The sequence below is a fragment of the Armigeres subalbatus genome, chromosome 3 (assembly GCF_024139115.2).
Source record: "Armigeres subalbatus isolate Guangzhou_Male chromosome 3, GZ_Asu_2, whole genome shotgun sequence".
Classification (NCBI taxonomy): Eukaryota; Metazoa; Arthropoda; class Insecta; order Diptera; family Culicidae; genus Armigeres; species Armigeres subalbatus.
The window spans coordinates 282,396,711-282,419,306 of NC_085141.1; the positions used below are offsets into that span (position 1 = coordinate 282,396,711).

At 41.8% G+C, this 22,596-nt stretch overlaps 1 protein-coding gene across 2 annotated transcripts in view; it reads right to left on the reverse strand.

The window, feature by feature from the left end:
- Nucleotides 1-438: 438 nt before the first annotated feature.
- The window catches only part of LOC134224665 (somatostatin receptor type 2-like), a 236,871-nt gene continuing 214,713 nt past the window's right edge, over nucleotides 439-22,596 (reverse strand). For both annotated transcript variants that reach the window (XM_062704153.1, XM_062704152.1), the window contains one exon: nucleotides 439-2,447. In XM_062704153.1, the coding sequence (XP_062560137.1) occupies nucleotides 720-2,105 (1,386 nt within the window). In that variant the 5' untranslated portion in view covers nucleotides 2,106-2,447 and the 3' untranslated portion in view covers nucleotides 439-719. The remainder of the gene's footprint in view (nucleotides 2,448-22,596) is intronic.

The window sequence follows — 22,596 nt, forward strand, 5'->3', positions numbered from 1 at the left end:
TTTTCATAAAAACGGTACATGAAGCACCGTGGATCTGTCTTCTCTTCAATCTTCATCATTCGACATCGGAATTCCTTGTTTTCTTCTCAATCTAGTTATTTTCCAATTTTGGTAAATTAGGCACCTTTGATATAATTATAATTATAGTTATTTATTATAATTATAATTATCGCTCCAAAGTATGAAAACGTGTAAAGCAAACAAAAAATTTGTATAATAAGAAATGAATATAATCAATAAATATTATGTAGGAAGTCATTTTGCTCATTCGAGTTCATATTTAAACATTGAACAAAATCATACTTACCATAGATTGAACCCGCAAACATAAAGTGCAACGAACAACCAGACGCATAAATCATGCCACGTGCACTGAGTGGGATATTTCTCAAACGCCTATTTCAATAACGACGGCAGTCAGCATTTTATTCCATAGAATTTACTTTCGCACATAAATGTGTTTGCGGCTAGGCCCCGGAATTCCTATCCTATAAATGGCTTTTCAATAAAATTGAAATTTTCGTAGTCTAATTTATGTACAGTGTTTATCTCTCACTTTGTTTGCCGCTTGTTGATTTATGACAGTAGTGTAATGTACAATTGATTTCCCTCCTATTTAGTCACATCTCATCGTGGTATGGTTTTACTCTCAAAGAGGGTGGTTGTATGGTGCTGGTAACGATAAATTTTCATAGTCGTACTAAATTTAATTTTAATATTTAAGACAATTGCACTAATTCACCTACGCTATTGTGGCCGTTGGGAGCGTTTGCTGCCGTTCGCTCGTTGTTACAGTTTTTCGTATTGTTCCCACTAGTGTTACTGTTATGGTTGTTATTGTTATTGTTTGCTAAGCTTCTTTGAACAACCGGTGGGCTGGGATTCCGCGAGGATACGGTTGATGCAGCGGTCGTTGTCGTGGTGGCCGTAGTGGTCGGATCAATCAACAGCCGATGCTGCACTTTTGATGTGGTCAATTGGGTTGTGTCCGAGTTGGTTCGAGTGCGGGACCTCTTCGGCATGACGCTATTTTCTAATTTTAATTGGGCGTTTACCTCAGCACGTGCGGCACAAGTACAGGCCTTGAGAAAGCTCTTTTTGAAATTTTCACTAAGGTACGCGTAAAGAATGGGGTTGATGGCCGAATTGATATATCCTAAGCAACCGACCAGAAGAAATAGAATGATATCGAGGCGCGTGCTGCATGATCCATCGGGGGAAGTGATGAGTGCTACTTGCGAGATCCAGTACGGTAGCCAACAAAGTATGTAGACGGTTATCACGGTGAGTACTAGTTTCGTTACTTTTCGGTGAGAACGTCGTTTTCCTCGTGATTTGTTGGTCGTTTTCGGGCCTACATTTCGAAGTTTGCGAATTACGAGACAGTAAAATGTCATTATGAAGCAAAGTGGCACAACAAATCCCAGGATGAGCGAGTACAGGGTAAACGTATATCCGGGTATGTGTTCGTGCGATTCTGGCCACACAATTTGACACGAGTAGCTGTTGGGCTGCAGCTCGATGATGTCACCATATATCATGATTGGCAGCATGATTAGGGCCGAGGCTAGCCAAGCAAGTGCGGAGACTATGCGCGATACCAGCGGCGTCCGGTACTTGGGCGATGAAATATGGTGACAAATAGCTATATATCGGTCTGCAGACATGATGAACAGAAATATTGAAGAGGTGAATTGCGTAATCGACGTGCTGACCATGTAGGCTTTGCACATGGCTCCACCGAAAACCCAACGCTTCATGTGCATCGTTGCTATCAGGAACGGAATACCGATCAGGAAGCACTCGTCCGCAATCGCCAGATTCAAAATGTACATGTTGGTCACCGTCTGCATGTTGGAAAATCGGAGCACCACATAGATGACCAGCGTATTTCCCATGACACCGACCAGACACACGACGGCATACAGTATCATGAATACCGTGTACGTGGTTGGCATGTCCGTCGGTGGGCAACTGAAGTTGGCATGAGGCATTTCGTATTCTCCACCCGTGTCATTCATCGCTTCCAGCCCAAAATCATTCGTAGAAAAATTCTCTCCAAACAAACCTCCCGCAGTCAGAAAGTACGACCCATTACTATCCATGCTGTTGCATATGTTTCGTTCCCACTCGTAATAAAAAAAAAATACTCAATTATCACACTTCGAAACGGTTTCTCGATCCCACAACAAGTATCCGATCTAAAAATGCATTTCACGCTGAAAATCCAAAACAAACTTCCTTCCTTCCACGCACGGTAACCTAACTATTCAAGCGTAAATGAATGACTAAGTGAGTGTTTTCAGCAATTTCATTCGATTGGAAGGAGTGGTCAATGGTAGCAGCATGACAGGTGACAAGGCAACATTTCCCAGATGTCCTCTAGATGGTCGTCAACGGTGGTACTGGATGCTACTGACTGGCCGGCTAACGAGAGGGGGTGTGCCCTGCAAATAGAGAGAGAAAACGTGAAAATCGGGTCAATTGTGTTTGTTTTCGAGGTTGGAAAAAATATACGCTTGTGAATGGTTATAGAGAATTATTCGAATATGAGAATCTCGTATCATAGCTACATAAAATTTAAAAAAAAAACGTGATTTATTCACTAGGCGGTGATACTGCCTTTCTTCTATTTTGCGCCAATATTTGTGGGAAAGAATCGTTATAAACATTCAAATCAGTAACTGATCCTAACAACAAAAATATTAGCTTGCCATGGGAGAAGATTCCAAGTCGATTGCATCTTGTAGTGCTAATCGATATATTTATAAATATCGATCAATGAGATAGATTTAAATAAGATGGCGCAGATCAGCGCTGCGTGCCACTAGTTGCCTCTTACTCTTCCGCTGATCTTATGCAACGCTCTTATCGTTGAAGGGTTGAAGTGAGTTGAATGAAGGTGCTTAGACGTTCAAAAAGCATTCAAGTCAAGAAACTTGAGCTATTCAATCATCCAATCAGCTTTCATAATGAATGTATTTTTGTACGTGCTACATAACAAACATATATAAACAAGATGGATGATTAAATTTTAACCCTTTCAGGACGGATGGGTCATAAATGCCCAACGTTTTAGATTGGCTGTGTAAAATCACAGAAGAGAGATAGGACCCCACTTTCCACTTTCTTCTGCAAAACTGTTTACCAGAGTGTTGGCTTTGTAGGACCTTGAAGACCCAGATATCAGAAACCTTGGGAAGATTTCGCTTCTGAGAGCATGCAAATGAATCGGACAAGTTTGATTCCTAAATCACATTGTTTGATAGTTCTGAATACTCAGGCAAGTTGAGCCATCCTGAACGTTATACATGTGATAAATTTTCAGGAGGACGAGATGCTCATGGTACGCCAAAACGTTCTCGAGTTCAGTCCACAGTACCTACCGGATCAATCAAGGCTTTAACAATGTCCTCGTCGTCGGTGTACACCCAATCTGGTTCAATAAGCTTTTTTTATTTAGTTTACATCTAAACAGATAACACTAAATCAACAATATGACACCAAAATACACGGTTCGAGGCCGCATCTCGCCATCCTCGAATGCGCATCACGCTCGCCAAGTCGTTTTGCACCTCGTCTGCCTACATTGCTCGCTGTGCTCCACGTCTTCTCGTACCTGCCGGATCGGAAGCGAACACCATCTTTGCAGGGTTGCTGTCTGGCATTCTTGCAACATGTCCTGCCCATCGTACCCTTCCGGCTTTAGCTACCTTCTGGATACTATGATTGCCGTAGAGCTGGGCGAGCTCGTGGTTGATTCTTCGCCGCCACATACCGTCTTCTTGCACGCCGCCGAAGATGGTCCTAAGCACCCATCTCTCGAATACCCCGAGTGTTTGCAAGTCCTCCTCGACCATTGTCCATGTTTCGTGTCCGTAGAGGACTACCGGTCTTATCAGCGTCTTGTACATGACACATTTCGTGCAGTAGCGAATCTTTGTTGACCACAGTTTCTTCTGCAGCCCCTAGTAGGCCCACTTCCACATATGATGCGCCTTCGTATTTCACGACTATCATTGTCATCCGCCGTTAGCAAGGATCCAAGGTAGACGAATTCCTCAACCACCTCGAAGGTATCCCCGTCTATCGTAACACTGCTTCCCAGGTGCGCCCTGTCACGCATGTACGCATGATGAAAACCCAATTTTCTTGAATACGAATTGCTCAATGTATTCCAAAACGTTCTGAAGTTCAGCCCACAGTACCAACCGATCAAGGCTTTAGTAATGTCCTCATCGCCAGTATACACTCAATCCTGTCCAATAAGCATATACGCATCATGCAAAACCTATTTTCTTGAATGCGAGATGCTGTCGACACACTTGCTTGGACAAAAATATGCTATTCAAATTAACAACACAAAAAGCATTGTGATCAGTTCAGTTGCTGTCGTCGTTGGGTGCAGACGGAATAGTATTGCTCTGTACAGTATTTGTTTTTATCTAACAATAGTAAGCAATCGCGCGTGTTTGCTTCTCATCAGTAGTTTACATTCTTTCGTTCTACGATACACCAAATATAGTATATTAACAATATAGTCCACTCTGGCTGATTTGAAGAGACAATGCAGTAGCGCCGCGGTGTCACAAAAGGCAAGCAATGTAGTGAAGAGACATTCCGGGGGGTGCTTAAACGTATAATTCAATATGCAACTTAACATTTCAAAATGATATGCTAAAAATCATCACATGACCCCATTTTGATATCTGAGTTTAAAAATAAAATTAAAAAAAATGTAATTCAAATTTTCAAAAATTGTAAAATTAGTGTAATTTTCGCAATTAATGCACCCCTTGGCTATCGTTTTTAGACGTTAGTTGCCTTTTGTGACGCAAGATGGTGTTAATGTGCTGTCTCTTGCCTAATATATGGGGATTTACGAAGTGGACTATATTGGTAATAGAGTATATTTGGATGCACTATGGGGAAAGGGGTGGCCATTAATCGAAAAATTTAATATCTCCTATTTGTCTAATTTATATATCATATAAAAGTATATACCCTAGATAAGAGAAATCGAAAATATTGAAGCGCTATGTTTATTATGTCAAAAGTTATGGGCTGGCGAAGTGATAAAAGCTGATAAAAAAAAAAAAAAATAATAAAAAAAAAAATAAAAAAAATCGTTCCTTACTTTGATTTGTATGTTATGAAGTCAATTTTTCTCCAAATATAATGTTTTATATATATAACCCAACCAACCCACCCAACCAGCGGATGGCAGATTTTAATACAGTTCTGCATAACTTACAGAAACTGTATAATAATTGGGCATATACAATTTTTGTATGATTTTAATACAATCGTTGTATTGAAATTATACAGATTTGTATTATTTTAATACAATATCTGTATAAAAATCTTACAGATTTGTATATGCCACGTTTTTATACAATAATTGTAAGATCTGTTTTTTAGGTGTACCATTTCAAAGCTGAAAACTTTAGCTTTTTGATGGTTTAGCTTATTTTGCACGCAAAGGTAAATATCAAAAAGTTGTAGAAGAAAAACTTTAACTATCATAATTCTTCGCTATAAAATGGTCCCGCAAACCTAATGTCCTCAAATGTCCCCTCATCTGTAAATTGGGGATTGAAATATAACCCTAGTACCACCTTTTAGTGAGTGATTTGCTTGCGCATATTTGCGCTTTTACGAGAACGCTGCAATCAAAGTTTTCTTGAAAATTGTGGTTTTTATTCTCTATACCTCGTAATGATTAGAAAATGAACAACATTATTACTAGAAATATGATTGTTTGCTATTTTATGCATGCTGTATTGGAAACAAACAAAAAATAAAAAAAATGGATTTTTTTTTTCGCCGGTGACATTTTTTGAAGGGTTAACGATGGCCTTTAAAGGGTTAAAAAAGAGTTCTTAAATATTCCTTCGCATAATATATGTTGCATAGAAACAGTTTTCATTGAAAAAATATTTTTGGCCGCCCATTTGTATGAGAATTCCCCATAGTGCGATGGTGTGTCTTTGATTCTTGTCACGGAAGAAAGCAGGAAAACAAGGTCAGTGTTCTACATATGCTGGAGTAGTTTCTGGAAACGAAAAAGATGTGATGTCGTCGGAAACCTCGGATGAAGACTTCATCGAAGTTCCGGATGAAAATCCGAAACCAGAAAACCAAGGACAGTCGAAGGTACGTGAAAACTCACGCCCACGTCGGAAGAAAGATCATGTTACACTAGAGAAAGTGGCAATCGCAATCAAGGAAGCTTTGTCTCATCCACCAGTGACTTAGCGACGGGCTCAATTATCTGCTTCGGGCTCCGGTTCAAGTGCCGGTTCAACAACACAACCGAAAATCTTATTAAAGCTTGTCCACGTTAAATTTCGGACAGTTAGATAATGTTTAATCCATTTGTCGCCATTTCATCAATTTGGACGAGAGCTGAAACATACTGAAAGCAGCGGTTAAGCGAAAAGGTTGAGCTGTCATGTAACTAGTTCGTCTCAGTGGTTGGTAAAAATGTTTAAAAATCGCGTTGGATGATGGGTGTCCGAAATTTAACGTGGACAGGCTTTATTAATGTTATTTTTATATTTATATATTGTTTGCTCTCGGCTCCGTAGAGTTTTTAATGAAACAACTGAGCCCAATAAATAAACACATTGGTAAAAAAAGCATTGTGAAACTATGCATGAAGTGCATCAAAGGTAAAATAGGGGTCAAGTGAAATACTTATAATGCCTGTAAATACTAAAAATCATCGTATGGCTCGCATCTTGCCCGCGAAAGGTAAGCACGAGAAGAGTGGGAAAATTTGGACTTGACTGAAGAAGGACCTGAAGTCGTCCTATTTTCCATAGAGAGCAAGTTCCCTAGAAAGTTTTTTCCCGAAGTCCGCACGTTTTCTAAAATTTGGCCGAGGAAGTGGTGGCTTTGAACCCGCATGTGATACGCACGGAAGCTGCCGGTAGTTTTGCCGTGAAATCTAGGTGTGCACTATCCAACCTATCCCACCCGAAATCCCTGGTGCCACGTGTATCGACGAATTGGTAGATTCGAACCCTGGGAAAGCTATGAGCTGTGAGTGGCCGTTTTCTTGAACTCCCGACACGGGGCACGGTCCGCTGGGTCACAGATTACATAGTTCGTATTGGGAATCGGAGCCATTTGATCGGAGAAAAGTAGCCTTCAAACAGTTAAACCGGTTTCTGCACGGGGACGGCCGCCATTGTTTCGACTCCCCGGAATCCACGAGGCGCAAGTTCGTTTGGCCGAAAGAACCGCAGTGCAAGGAGGCAAAACGAGTTCCACACATCAAGTCAAGCCCAAATGAAGCCATTCCTACCCAACTCCACGAGGTTGCCAAGCATTCGTCGTTGTATCCACATTTTCATCGCTGTGGAAGTGGACGCTAAGAACGTTACCAGCCCTATGCCCGCTTCCGCCGGATGGAACTCACCTTAAGGGAATCTTCGTCCAATCCAAGACAGTCCAGTTCAACATCGCGGAGGAGAGCCAAAATGGACTATCGATCTACGGCACGCTCCCTCCGGATACTATCCGCACTATTCATCGACAGTTCAGCGACAGCAATGAAGATCGGCAATGCCGAGGGCAATGCTACAAATCCTACTCCGACCAAAGTTTAATCCCAACATTCAAAGCTATGTCGCTTGTCCATGTCAGCCCAAAACAACACCATCTATCATCCGCAACGCTATACTAACCCTAAAACACTAACCTTAACAAACTAAAATGATAAAAAAATAAAACGTACCCTTTTCCCTGATCATTGAAAGGTTCTCGGTCCATACAAGTTCGTTGGTTTTCCCTGTACCATCCACTTCAACTACATCTTGGTATGTGTGTCCCTTGAGCATGTAGTAAGCCGACCCTGAGTACCAATTCCCCAAAATGTGAGCTAGTTTAGGACGTGAGGACGTCCAGGGGCCCTCCTTAGCCGTGCGGTAAGACGCGCGGCTACAAAGCAAGACCATGCTGAGGGTGGCTGGGTTCGATTCCCGGTGCCGGTCTAGGCAATTTTCGGATTGGAAATTGTCTCGACTTCCCTGGGCATAAAAGTATCATCGTGTTAGCCTTATGATATACGAATGCAAAAATGGTAACCTGGCTTAGAAACCTCGCAGTTAATAACTGTGGAAGTGCTTAATGAACACTAAGCTGCGAGGCGGCTCTGTCCCAGTGTGGGGATGTAATGCCAATAATAAGAAGAAGAAGAAGAGACGTCCACTGCATTGACGTGTGGACGTCACTGGCATTTATAAAATCAAGGCTTTTGCAATGTTCTCATCGTCGGTATACACCCTGGTTCAATAGGCATATATGCATCATGCAAAGCCTATTTTCTATTTCCTATGCTCATGGTACTCCAAAACGTTTTGGATCAACCAAAGGCTTTTGCAATGTTTTCATCGTCAGTATAGGTACTAGAGTGGTTCAAAAAATCGATTTTGCTCCACAACGCTCATCTGATTCTGTATCATGTTGAGACTTGCGAAAATTTGAGCTTATTTGGATTAAAACTGATTTAGCACAAGTCGTTTCAAGTCTTCAAGTCAAGTCAAGTCAAGCTTAATCCATTTTTCAAGCTAGGGCAATTGCATTTTTTGAATTATAACAAAATTAACTTTACCCTGCACATGGTTGAAATACTCAAATTCCTCTCGTTTGAGGCTAGATTGTAGGCAGCGGAAACAGATTTTCTAGCAATTACAGTTATAAAACCAGGGCCATTCGACCTAGGCTGAACTAACTGCTGGAAAAAGTTTGAATTAGGGTTCTATGGATGTACTAACTCTTCATAAATTAGTAAACAATGGTAGTTCGAGGAACACACGGAAATTTATTATTAATAAAATCTTTATTAAAGAGGTTTTTAGCCCAAGGCTAGTTCACCTCCGCCCACGGAAATTCTTGCTACTGAACAACTTCCCTAGATTGAAATGGTCTTGTAGATAGAATCAAATCTCGTGACAAGGATATGGCCAGGGCTCCGATGCATGGCCAATTAACAGTATTACTGTTATGTTTTCTCAAGGAATGATTTATAAGGGGCGCGCCTTCAATGAGATTGCTCTCTTTGAAGGGTCTAAATAGCGGGACCGTGTCATGTACTCTTAGGAAAACAAAACAAGAACTGTATCGAAACCGATACTTCATTGCTTCTCAATAGTAATGGAGTAATTCGACATGCACTTAAACACTAAGGATACGGGGAATGCTACAATAGATCTAATAACTGGTCGCAGTAGCACACCCGAACAGGAAAAAAAGCATATACGCATGATGCAAACCCAATTTTCTTGAATACGAGATGGTCAAGGTACTCCAAAACGTTCTTGGGATCAGCTCACTCTATCTAGCGGACTACCCAAGGCCGGGAAGGGTTGTGAGTGTGTCTCGTGCAAATTTGCGTCGGAGGTGGAGTGGAGGCCATATGTCTGCCAGTCGTCAGCCTCGTAGCGCCATCTTGGCTTGGCATCTTGGTTGCTGCCGAATAAGTCTGTAGAAACTTCTCACTTGAGAGCGGAAAGCATAGACCGACTGGCGGCAGTCACGTCGATGGCAGTGACGGAGTAGAACATTAAAGAAGGTGGGCGAACCATTGTTGGTCCGCAGTTTCGAACAATTAAAGCAGGGCGTTACCTCTGGGATCAGTCCTAGAATCACACCAGGCCGGGTGATACGCGTTCATGTCCCCCAAGAGGAGGACAGGGGACGGAGAATCGTCGATTATTTTTCTTACCTTTCTTCTGATGCCCGGTAGATTGCAACAGGGTAAGTAAACGTTTACCACGCTTACTGGGAAACTACCTCGGAGACGGACTCCGACAACTGGGAGATCTTCGTTTAACTCGAGTACATCGAAATGGCCATCCCGAAGAACCACTATCATGGAATGACGGATATAAGCACCTACCTTAATATCAAACTTGAACTTTCATCCGAGGGAGCGATCCGTTGAGTCGTGCGTTAACAGCTCCAGATTAGGAAGGTTATTACAGTAGGCGATGATGTTTCACTGGAAACAGAAATTCACCTCCAGCGAAAGTGTAAGGGCTCGGAAAAGGAACAATTTGGATACCTTGATTCAATCCGGTGGAAGGTAGGCGCTAGGGTAATTGATCCGATAGTCGTGGGTGTTCCTATAGTTGCGGTAGTGTAGTTTTTATCAAATATACGCAAATAACGCAGCAACCCACATTGTTTATCAATTAGTTGACCTTAATGACAGGTGAAAGAGTTGAAAACTGTTTTGGATTTACTAAAAAATCGGTAAAATATCACTGAAATACTGTATTTTATTCTCTGCCTTGTACCAATAGTTGCGGTAGTGTTCCCATAGTTGCGAGTCCCGTATGAAAACAATGGGATTCGCAACTATAGGAACACGAATTAGAAAATATCGCAACTATTGGAACATTGCACCAATAATTGGAGGATTCATTTTAGGTAATAATGACAGGAGCTGCTGCCATCGGAATACTTTCTACTAAAAATATAAAAGAGGAGCTTTCGAATGCACAATTTAGGTAAGCGAAATAAATTATAGCTTCTGTGCATGCGAACAAACAGTGGTGGAACGTGCTTAGTTCCTCCACTATTGGGTCATTTACCCTATGTGTTCGACGTACCGGTCGAGTTGTGCTGGCCATGGAGAAGAAAACCAGGTTGTGTGTTGAGATGGTTTCCCCCGGATGTATCCGGAGGGGTGCTGCGATCAACGGGAGATTCTTGTACGGTCAAATGTAGGTGTTTCTTGGCTCCGGAGACAGGGTCAGAAAAAGGAACTGAATGAAAATGCTGGAAGATGTAAAACTTACAACCCAGGTTGTAGTACCTGGGAGGCCTAGGACGCACTGTCTGTTGGGACTTATTGCCCGGGCTGCGTTCCCGGAAAGCAGCCTGAAGTGGTGGGACTTACCTGCCGAGAAAAGAATCTTTCAGGGTGCCAGTAAAGCTAGCAGTACTTTAAACGTCAGACGTTCTAAAGGACGGACAGTTGAACTGTATGGTTGACACGTTGCTCCTCGAAGTCTTGACTCCCACGTCGTCGTTCGGGAAAAACTACGCGTCTCGAGTACGACTAACGGGAAATTTTTGACTCCCTCGGCGGCTTGGTACCTTGCGCTTGATAATTTGCTTGCAGGGGGAAACGCGTCCCTCTTCCGTCTATCCCCGGGCGCCGCGGGGTGTTCCCCAGTTCCGGTGTGGGAAAGACGTCCGCAATAGGGGTCCCGGTTACCGAAGGTTCTGGACAGGCTCTTCTGGTTTGGTGTATCTTCGTCCACTGAGTGCCGGGGTCGACCCGGTCGTTCCGGTGGGGTCATAACGTCCGGTCTACCGGTGCCGGGCGACTACCCAGGGCACCGTGGTTGTTTTCTTCATCCGATACCATCCTCAGACGGCGTGGTCGATCTAAAGCTTCCGGGCGGGCTATAGCTTCCGGTCCTAAGGTGCCATGACTATCCGGGACAGGCAGCGGCTCAGACGTTGCAGTAGTGTGGGTTGTTTGGGAACACTTGTTGAAAAAGTCGTTAGGTTCGTTGGTTACACGCTGGGTTTTTTGGAGCTTTCTGGGGTCTTCGGAATTAGGGGATGTATTAGTAAGACTTCGTGTAAGGGTATTGGCAACCCTGAGACCAACTCCGTTGTTGGAGGGAGTGGTTTTAGCTGTAGTTACTAGGTCTTTGTTCGAAGCTTTCGGTTGTGGTGAATAAAAGACGTCCTGACTTGTAGAGATTTTGGACATATTGGCTGTTGAAAGCCGCATCAGTTGAAAGAAAGCTGGTTGATTCCTTAGACGTATGAGTGGGAGTAGGGAAAAACGTTGCTCAGGGGGGAAGCAGCTCTGCTGTCTCGTTGCCTTTTTAGTTGTTCGTTCTCAATCCTGAGTGTCTGTACTTCGAGGCAGAGAGATTCTAGCTCATTTCGCATGGCTCGCATCTCAATTAAAAGGACAGAGACGTTATCAGTCACTGATGTTGGCTTAGCTAGCAGATTTGTGGGGATGACATTTTTTTAGGAGGCTTCTGCAGACCCTTGGTTTCTCTTCTCCTGTTGCAGGATCCTTCTGGCCTCCGGGTAAGTACAACCACAGTCGACTTTGATTCTCTGGACATCGTTTTCAGCTTTGTGATCGAATCGAAATGCCAGACTTCGCAGACATCTCAGACCCCTAGAAAATACCTCAACAGCTGGATGAAGTAACCAATCAAGCCTCTTACCTTGGTTTTCGTGGATGCATCAAAGGAATCACTCGTATCAGACCAGAATCGGCAAAATCCGGAAAACGTCCTAACTTCAAAGTGTCGTATTTAGTCAACTACTGTAGTTGCAACCTTCGGACTTTGACCAGAGAGAGGCTCCCCTTAGGAGATCCGATTCAAAGGGAGGGGTTAGGGTTTGTAGTTACCCGTGGGAAGAAGGGGTACAAAAGGTAGGGTGGTGTGGAGAATCACAATTAAATTTTGTGAAACCTGAGGAGGGGAGGTCGACAGTTTAAAGTTCCACTTGCTTCCGTAAGAAAGCTACCAGCAACAACAAATCATCTTCTCTTCACTTGACAGGAAGAGGTAACCGGCACTACCACAGGTCATGGCTTATTCAAAGGCCGAAAAGGTTGAATATTTCAAATTTACTGTGTAATACCGCTTGGAAAATTTTGGGCCAGAAAGGGATAAAGCTAGGACATATTGCCATCCAATAAGTTACCATGATATACCTAATCCTGTCATCCATAAAGATCAAAATTTGTTTGGTAGATATAAGAAATTTATAAGACTCTTTTAGTTAAGTTTATATTCCTCCACGTTGTAAACGTATTTCGACCTCACCTTTAAGGCCGTGTTCAACGACTCTTACTTGACTCGACTTCAAGTACCAGTCAAGTACGAAACACTGAAGACGACCTTACAGTTTAGGTTGAAATACGTTTCTGTACGTATCTGAATAGTATTAAACTGGTGGCATTCCTATTGTTGTGATTTACTCTCAGATAGAAATCGAACCTAATGTACAGTTTATTTCAAAATGAAATAATGCACTTCCATTTCCATATAGCATATATGTCGAATGTGCATTGCTTATAAGTTCTTCAGAATTGCATTTTGGATCCAATGAATCCAAACTTGACAAAACATTCACGTTGGTATGAAATGGCCCGAAGTCATCAAAACAACTTTTGCTGACTTCTTGATGTTTATCTTTACATTTCCATCCATAAATTGTGCTTTCTCCAAAAAGCTAGAAGAGTGCTTCGGAGTGATCGGTTGTTGGGCTTCTTGAGCGTGTGGTCGGTGGAGCTTGATTGACTTTCAGTGTCAAAAAGTTTCCTGCCGTAGGACGGTGCAGCCCCTAGAGGATGGCAGTCAATAAATGAATAGTTTGAATTTTAAGTTACAGAATTGTGCACTGGGGTCACTTTGTGCGCGGATGGAATTCATCAAATTATGGGAAAACTGTTTGAATACCAATTGATTTTTCTTTGATTTTCTGTGGATTATTTCGTTGATGTTTTATTAAATCCAAGGGTGAAAGCTATTCGCATGCCGTGCATGTACGCATTTGAGTTGGTCGGAAAATCAGTGTAAAATGAAATTTTATTGATTACTACGTTTGTTTGTCTGTGCTAATAGTTAGCATCACAGAGCCGGAGGCTCGAATACAATAAACAATAAGCTTGCAAATATCTAAAATGTCTCATTACTGTAAATCTCCTCTATACGATTACGGACGAAAGTTCTTTCCAGCAGTGAACGCGGTTCTCCATCTTCCCCAGAGGGGCTAACTCCTTAGTTCGCCTGTTGGTGGCATCAAACGGGCTGGCAGTCAGCTCAAGCAAGAAGACGACAAAGTTTAATAAACCACTTCCGGCTGCATAATGTGGTTCCGATGATTAGGTGCGTTTTGAAGTCATAGTTGCGGGGCATCGAATGCACTTTTCGAGTAGCCGAGCCCGGAAGTCAAGTAAATCCACTTCTTCTTTCATCGTCGAATTTATGCAGCCAATATAATGTGTTGATGCATTATTTATGGTTCAATAATATATTAAATTAGGAAAGTTTTGCAATATGTCTTTCCAAGCGGATTCGATGCTAGGAGAATGGAAACTACTGTATGCAAATGGCTATGCTTGTTGATGGTTCTGCTATCTACCTACATGTTAAAGACCATGGTTTCCATTGCGCTTCTGGCTATAATGTTTTAAGTAAGCTAGTGACTTATGAAAGCTTTAGCTTCAGCTTTCTAAGTGAATAGAACAAAAATAGTAATATTTGAATTATTTTAGATTCAAATTTACGTATTGTAAAATCTTTTTTTTTGTTGAAAAATCTACTGTCTCGTTTGATTCTCTAAAAATACGGACGCAATTGAAAATACAGTTATAGAACATTAGTTGCAGTTGCGCAACTAACCCCCATGTATTAAGTTTTGCCTCCTTTTCAGCATCGAGAAAAAAGATTCTGTACCGTTTGGAAATAGTGGAAATGGTAATTATGCAATTTTTCAAACAATTGAGTGACTCTGTGGTGCAAAAATTGCAACGAATGCATCTCGTATCTTTGTCCACGTAAACAAATTGATTCACTTGTGTCTGCTCTGTCAAAGCTGTCCTGTACATTTATAGATGCAAAACATCTATAAACATGTATTCTTCTGTGCTTTTATTGTCACAACCAAATCGTGAAAATAGTGCAATAAACCAATCCCATAAAAAAAAATCCCCCGCCGATTCTTCGTATCCATCCAAGCTAATAGTTGCATACAGTCTCAACAAATGACTGTTATTAAAATCAGACTCAATGTTTGCTCATATTTTTCACATGGATGAACAACTCTCGGATCATCCCAACTGCAACGCAGCACAAGTCTCTGTTTCCAATGAATCACTTCTGCACCGTCAGCATCGGATACTGTTTGAGCAACTGTTGGGCGGACTCGTTCTATTCGAGTGTTGATTATGTTTGTCATACTTTCTACAAATATGATATTTTTTTGTTACACTACGTGCTATTCTGCTTTCATATGCTATTTCAAATGAAATAAAATCACGCATGAACACCTAGAAGCATTTGTTTAAACTGTACGATAAAGTTTATTCATTGAGTCGAACGTATTTTTGTTTCTAATCCGTTTTCATGGCAAAGTAAAAGCGAGAAAATCTGATAGAATTGTAAGCTTCCCATTGCTAACACTAACACTGACACATTATTTTCTATTGATTGCTAATTACCAGAGTTCATACTTTTCGTTTCGATAAGGCGAAATTAAGGACATAGTTGGAAGAGTACCACGATGGCAGCCAATATGGCACCGGACCTTCCACGGGCCAACCCCACACCTCCTGCACTCCTCTCCCATCAACATTCGAATGCATCGAACAGCATCGAACAAAAGTTTAATATTCAAATTACTAACCTGTTCACAGCATATTTCCTTACTTCCCGTGATAATGAACATGTTTCTTCAATGAATCCTATGTATTCCAGCACGAATTCTAGTATAAATCAGCAGTTTCGTGCCAGTTTAATAGCCGTTCGCGATTTGGTGGGTTCATCACTGCACTTCACTTCTTCTCAAAGGGCATTGGAAAAATCAAGTTTTTACTCACTGCTCCGCACATGAGCAGCCCGAAATGTTGATAGAATGCAAATTAAACACCACTTTTTGAAATCAGTCACTTATTTGAACCGAAAACTTAGTAAAAACTCCTATTTTTGCCCGAAAAAAACGATTAAAAACTGATCGCGGAGCGAATGTAAACACCGCGGTGCACCGGCACCGGCAGCAGCAAACTAATAAGTAGGGTGGCTCAAAAAATAATTTTGCTTCGCCCCGCTCAGTTGATTATGATTTATAATTTGGATGTCATCCAATGGTTTGGGCTGGTTTGAATAGAGGCTTACCGTGCGCAATTCGTTTCAGGTTTGTATGACAGTTGATATGGCGAGGTTGAATTTAACATTATTCTGATTCTGGCACTCCGTCATTGGGCGATGGCGAGGGGGGAGACCATATGACTGGATGAAATATTTAAGAGCTTCAAATCCATAGACAACCCATATTGAATGGTCGTTCTAATAGTTGGGAGTCGATTTTAATCGAGGTTGCGATTCTTTCGCATATGATAATTAGGCTTCTCAGAAGGCATCAGTGAAACGTGCAATTCAACAAAGACCCAGAATTTGTCTGTGATATCTTCGCACCAGGGGCAGATACTTCTAGTCTAGTCTAGTCTACACTACCGTACCAGGGGCAGATACTTCATACAAAAAGTGTGACATAAGGGTGAGTGGAGTATAAAATGCTATATTTGCGTTACGTTATCAATGGATATTTCCTGCGGTGCGGTTTTCGTTCACTGAAGTCTCTGGAATGTTGCTTTCAGCTATGTGGGTTCTCTTTTCGCCAGCGTTTGGAGGGAAAGCGCCGTAGCCAGTGTAATAAAAGGTTTAGTTTCCCATTCTAGTTTTCATACAAACTTGAACCGGCTTGCGCTAAACCAGTTTTTTTCAAATCGGTTTTTGAGGACACTCGGAGCATGGGACGGAATCGAGTGAGCGTGGTGGTGCTGGGCCTTTTTGAACCACCCTACTAATATTCTTTGTTTTTTATAAATACGACACCAATACTACTACAGTATATGAAAGTTTTTATTGTACTAATACTATCAAAGCTTTGTTTTGGTACTCAACCCACCTTCACCTTAAGTTAATTTAGATCGAAGGAGAATCTTTTTTCGGAGTTAGTAGTGGAAAACATCTTTCTCCAACCCCTCTTGTCTCTAAAGCGAAACTAGAAAATAAGCGAAAATTATTGATTTCTTTTTTCGTTTCACCACTTTTACCGCTTCACTCACTTTTCGCGAAAATTTTCGGTAAGCAATTAGATTTTTTTATGACCGCAACGGGATTCGAACCTAGAACATCAACAAAAATGGCGGTGGGATGAGGTCACTTTAGCCATACTACCACATCGACTGCATGTAGGTATTAGGTTGTTTGTTCCATAAAAGCTACTTTTTTGCAATTGGTGATAGCACGAAAAGGAAGAAAAGGGTGAGAACCGAGCAAATGAACTTTTCGCGGCACTGGTAGTGAGGTAGAAATGGTTTTCTCTTATCAGTCCTTTTTTCTTCTCTCGCAACATGAGTTCTCAGCGAAAATCAGCGTGAGAGAGCATTCTCTTCTCGTAAGAATGAGTGAGAATAACGATGTTTCCAGTTGTTTTGCAGGTTCACTTTTCAATAAATATTTTTATTCATCGTAGAGGTCCTATTCAAAAAGTGTTTCAGAACGGATTGTTATATAAAAATAACCTTTTGACGGAGATGGAGTGGGGTTTTGTGTGATTAGCCTATTTTTAACTGACGCTTTCCGTCGTCCAGTAAAAATAAATAAAAAATAGTTTTGCATCTTTGGATTACAATTCATAGGGGAACTGCTCCTGGAATTCATCTCATGGCTCCGACATTTATCGCATCGAAAACAAAGCAATGGAAAGCAATTTGATTTGTTTCTTATTTTTGTGATTTCTTTCAGCAGTGAGCACGCATCCCGGGAAGAAGCCACGAACAGAATAGCAAAACATGATATGGCCTTGATTGATATAAAAGATAAATAAAACAGGCAACAATATAAACATTTCAACCCAAATATCATTTAAATATCAAGATATGCTATGGATAAGAACAAAATAATGGAACATGATATTGACCAATTAGGGGCCCTCCTTAGCCGTGCGGTAAAACGCGGCTACAAAGCAAGACCATGCTGAGGGTGGCTGGGTTCGATTCCCGGTGCCGGTCTAGACCATTTTTGGATTGGAAATTGTCTCGACTTCCCTGGGCATAAAAGTATCATCGTGTTAGCCTCATGATATACGAATGCAAAAATGGTAACTTGGCTTAGAAACCTCGCAGTTAATAACTGTGGAAGTGCTTAATGAACACTAAGCTGTGAGGCGGCTCTGTCCCAGTGTGGGGATGTAATGCCAATAAGAAGAAGAAGAAGAAGAAGATATTGACCAATTATTACGAATAGCATAAGGCCGTTACAAATATTTAATTAACTTTTTGTCTTACTGGTCGCCGAAGGGTCAAGAGGGGGAATATAAAAAATAAATATAAAAATAAAAAAATCTAAAAACTCCTCGAATTTATTAAAGAATGTTTTGAAAATCCTCAAAATTATCCGAATTTTATTTTGTTGCCCCCCCTCATCGTCCAGGTCTCGTGTCCGTAGAGGACTACCGGTCTAATGAGCGTTTTGTAGATTATCAGTGTGGTACGGCGGCGAACTCTATTCGATCGGAGTGTCTTGCGGAGTCCAAAGTACGTACGATTTCCAGCCACTATGCGTCTCCGAATTTCTCTGCTGGTATCATTTTCGGCAGTCACCAGTGAGCCCAAGTACACAAATTCTTCTACCACCTCGATTTCGTCACCACCGATGCAAACTTGCGGTGGGTGGCTCACATTGTCTTCTCTTGAACCCCTTTCTTGCATGTACTTCGTCTTCAACGTGTTGATGTCTAGTCCGATCCGGTTAGCTTCCCTCTTCAGTCTGATGTAGGCTTCTTCCATCTTCTCAAAGTTACGTGCCATAATATCTATATGTCGTCGGCGAAGCCAAATAGCTGGACGGACTTATTGAAAATTTTACCACTCGTGTCAATCCCTTCGTATTACCTCTCCCAAAGCGATGGTGAATAGCAGACACGAAAGACCATCACCTTACCGTAACCCTCTGCGCGTTTCGAAGGGACTCGAGAATGCCCCTGAAACTCGAACTACGCATATCATATCATATCATATCATATCACATATCCATCGTCGCCTTGACACGGAAATCCGTGTTCGTGCATTAGCAGCTATTGCTGGTCCCCATCGATTGTATTATATGCGGCTTTGAAGTCGATGAATAGATGATGTGTGGGCACGTTGTATTCGCGGCATTTCTGCAGTACTTAGCGAATGGCGAACACTTGGTCCGTGGTGGAGCGTTCGCTCATACAACCCGCCTGGTACTGCCCCACGAACTCCCTTGCAATTGGTGCTAGTCGACGGCATAAAATTTGGAAGAGTGTCTTGTAGGCGGCGTTCAGCAATGTGATTGCGCGGTAGTTGCTACAATCCAGCTTATCGCCCTTTTTGTAGATGGGACACACGACACCTTCCATCCACTCCTGCGGCAAAACTTCCACCTCCCAAATCTTGGTAATGACCCAGGGGCTTTGTTGTTCTTCAGCCGGCCAATCTCCTCCTGGATTTCCTGGAGATTCGGAGCCGGTGAAATTATGTCCTGCGCGCGTTCTCCCAGGTCCATCACCATACCGCCATCTTCGTCTGTCACATCGCCATTCAGGTGTTCTTCGTAGTGCTGCCGCCACCTTTCGATCACCTCACGCTCGTTCGTAAGAAGGTTCCCGTTTATGCCCTTACACATATCAGGCTATGGCACATGGCCCTTACGTGAACGGTTCAACTTCTCATAGAACTTTCGTGCGTTATAAGCTCGGTACAGTTGCTCCGTCTCTTCATGGTCTCGATCTTCCTGCTGGCGCGTTTTCCTCCGGAAAATCGAGTCTTTTCTGTTCCGCGCCCGTTTATATCGTGCCTCGTTCGCCCTCGTGCTGTGTTGCAGCAATCTCGCCCATGCTGCAGTCTTCTCTTCCACTAACTGCTCACATTCGCCGTCATACCAGTCGTTTCTCTGAGTGGAGTGTGACTTCCAGCTGCTGCGCGTAGTCTTGGGCTAGTCTACCGTCTTGTAGCCGCCCAATGTTAAGCCCTTCGACGCGTGTTGTACACCGTCGAGAGTTTTAAGCGCAGGCATACTACAACGAGGTAGTTGTGCGGACGTTCGTGATGTCGGAGAACAATTTTCCGTCGATTAGAACGTAGTCGATTTGGTTTTACGTTTCTTGGTTAGGTGATCTCCATGTGGCCTTGTGGATATTTTTGCGGGGAAAGAAGGTGCTTCGGACTACCATTCCGCGGGATGCTGCGAAGTTTATGCATCGTTTGCCGATGTAATTCGATACGGTGAGCAGACTATCAGGTCCGATGCATTCATGTCGCCGATGACGATTTTGACGTTCCGCAGTGGGCATCCATCGTATGTCTGCTCCAGTTGTGCGTAGAACGCTTCTTTCTCGTCGTCGGGTCTCCCTTCGTGTGGGCATTGCACGTAAATGATGCTATAGTTGAAGAAACGGCCTTTAATCCTCAGCTTGCACATTCTTGCGTTGATTGGCTGCCACCCAATCACACGTTGGCGCATCTTACCCAGCACTATTAAGCCGGTTCCCAGCTCGTTGGTGGTGCCACAGCTTTGGTAGAAGGTAGCCGCTCGATGCTCTCTTCTCCACACTTTCTGTCCTGTCCAGCAGATTTCCAATTTGGTAAAATAGATCAAATAGGGAATGAACCATGTTCAGAAAGAGCAACAGCCCTTTGGTTACGTCTGTAGACCTCAAAGCGGAAGACGAAACCTATACGAAACAATTATTGAAGGCATATCCAATTTGATTCTATGGATTAATAAGAGCATGGGCCATTTTCAAAAAGGGGTACATCCAAAAAACAAATCTGACAATTATTGTATAAAATCTGGGCATATACAATTCTGTAGGTTTTATGTACAGATATTGTATTAAAATAGTATAAATCTGTATTATTTCAATACAACAATTGTATTAAAATCTTTCCACTGGTTGGGTTTAGGGGGGAAATAAGCCATTTAACGGTGCCGGACACATAAGCCATTTAACGAAAAACTCTCCAATTGTCTGGATTATGTTTACTTGTACACCATACACACAAAAAATGATCAATATGATCATACAAACAATATTTGATCATTTGAACTCGTTTTTCGACGATGTATTTTGTTGATGAATTTTGGTGAAAATTTTCACGTTGCAGAAAAGTGTCCTCGAGTACCGGACACTATTGCATCATGTTCAAATATGACCAAGTTTCTATTACATGGGACAAGACATAATTTAGAATAGAAATATTTTCAATTGCTTCAAGTTGTAGATATTAACACGTGTCAGTAGATCTTATTTAATTCTCCAGCTCAATTTCTTACATCCTGCTCAAAATTCTCTCCATTTTCAATGACATCTTCAATTTTTGTTTCTGCTTGTTTCTGTGATTTTCTGATACTTCAGCAAGAAAAAACAATTGAATTGAAGTAAGTTTAATAAAACAGGTGCAAATAATGGCTATTTGATCACATGAAAAAACTCACTGTCCGGACCCGGGGGACAGCTACCGAAATACAGAAATTGATTTTGAACCATAGATACTTTACATATTTAACAAATCATGATCGCTATTTGATATATAACTACTATTGACCATCTCGACATAATCTGAATGCATTCGATTGATTTTAATATTGTTGATTCAAACCTTCTAAAATAAGGCAAAACATGAAATTTTTTGACATTTTTGTTTAATTTCAAATTTTGTATAAAGTTTACAACATGAGGATCTGATATTCCATGCATGTAAAGGATTTTTCAATAGCTTTCTTTTGTACTACATGAGATGATGGATGGATCTCTGCAAGTGTTCTTTTTAGAAGTGTCCGGTATTGGAAGGTGTCCGGCGCTGGGGGATCTCCCCCTAACAACCCTCAGGTGGGTGTAGAGCTTAAGGCTTATACTTTATGGAATTTCTGATGACCTGAATCGGAACAGTTACTTGAGGTGCATAAAATTTGGGTAAATAGATCAACTAGGTGATTAAACTTTTTCAAAAAGAGATAACAGCCATTTGGTTTCGCTTTAAGGCCAATAATCCTGGCAGTTTTTGAATGATCTAAGACGGTTTAGCTATTCTAGACACAACCAATTTGATTTTACGGATTAAAAAGGGCATTGACCATTTTCAAGCACATATAGAGAATAACCCTCGCGTGTTAAAACAATCCACATGAACGTGGTTCAGAGAACAATAACCAACCCTTCGCCCTAATGTGATTTTCCATGGTCATTTTTCAATACCTTCCTCCCCTCCCCTTTATATGGTAAATAGGTACGTACTAAAGGCGTTACGCTTTCCCACCGTACACAATGTTCCAAACATTCTTGCATCAAAACCAAAATACCGCATCAAACAGCCGATGTTTGCACCCAAAAACCACTTCAAGCTACATTTTCACACAATCGATAAACATTTCTCATTTTCCTTAAAACAATCAGCGAGACCACCATCAGTCAAAACAATAATATCCAAAAAGATGTAGGCATTAGACATACCAACGGGGTACCTACTTCCATTAATATCGAACAGCGACATGAATCAAGGCCATTTCACCATTTGCATCAATAAACAACACACAAATCAACCCATAATACAATCAAGTGGTCTAGCAGTGGATTTTTTATACAAACTGGCGAATTAACGACTCATTCGGAACAAAGAGCCGACGGCGAAAATATGATAGGTGTGAACACTTTTCGGAAGCTGAAATGTATTCACACCATAATGAAGTGAAATTTGCCAATAGAATATTCGGTCTTCCGTAGCTCGCTAGTAGCTTCCGTAGTTTAGAAAATTTTCGCGTGGTATTTTTTTATTTCCCTAGGCAA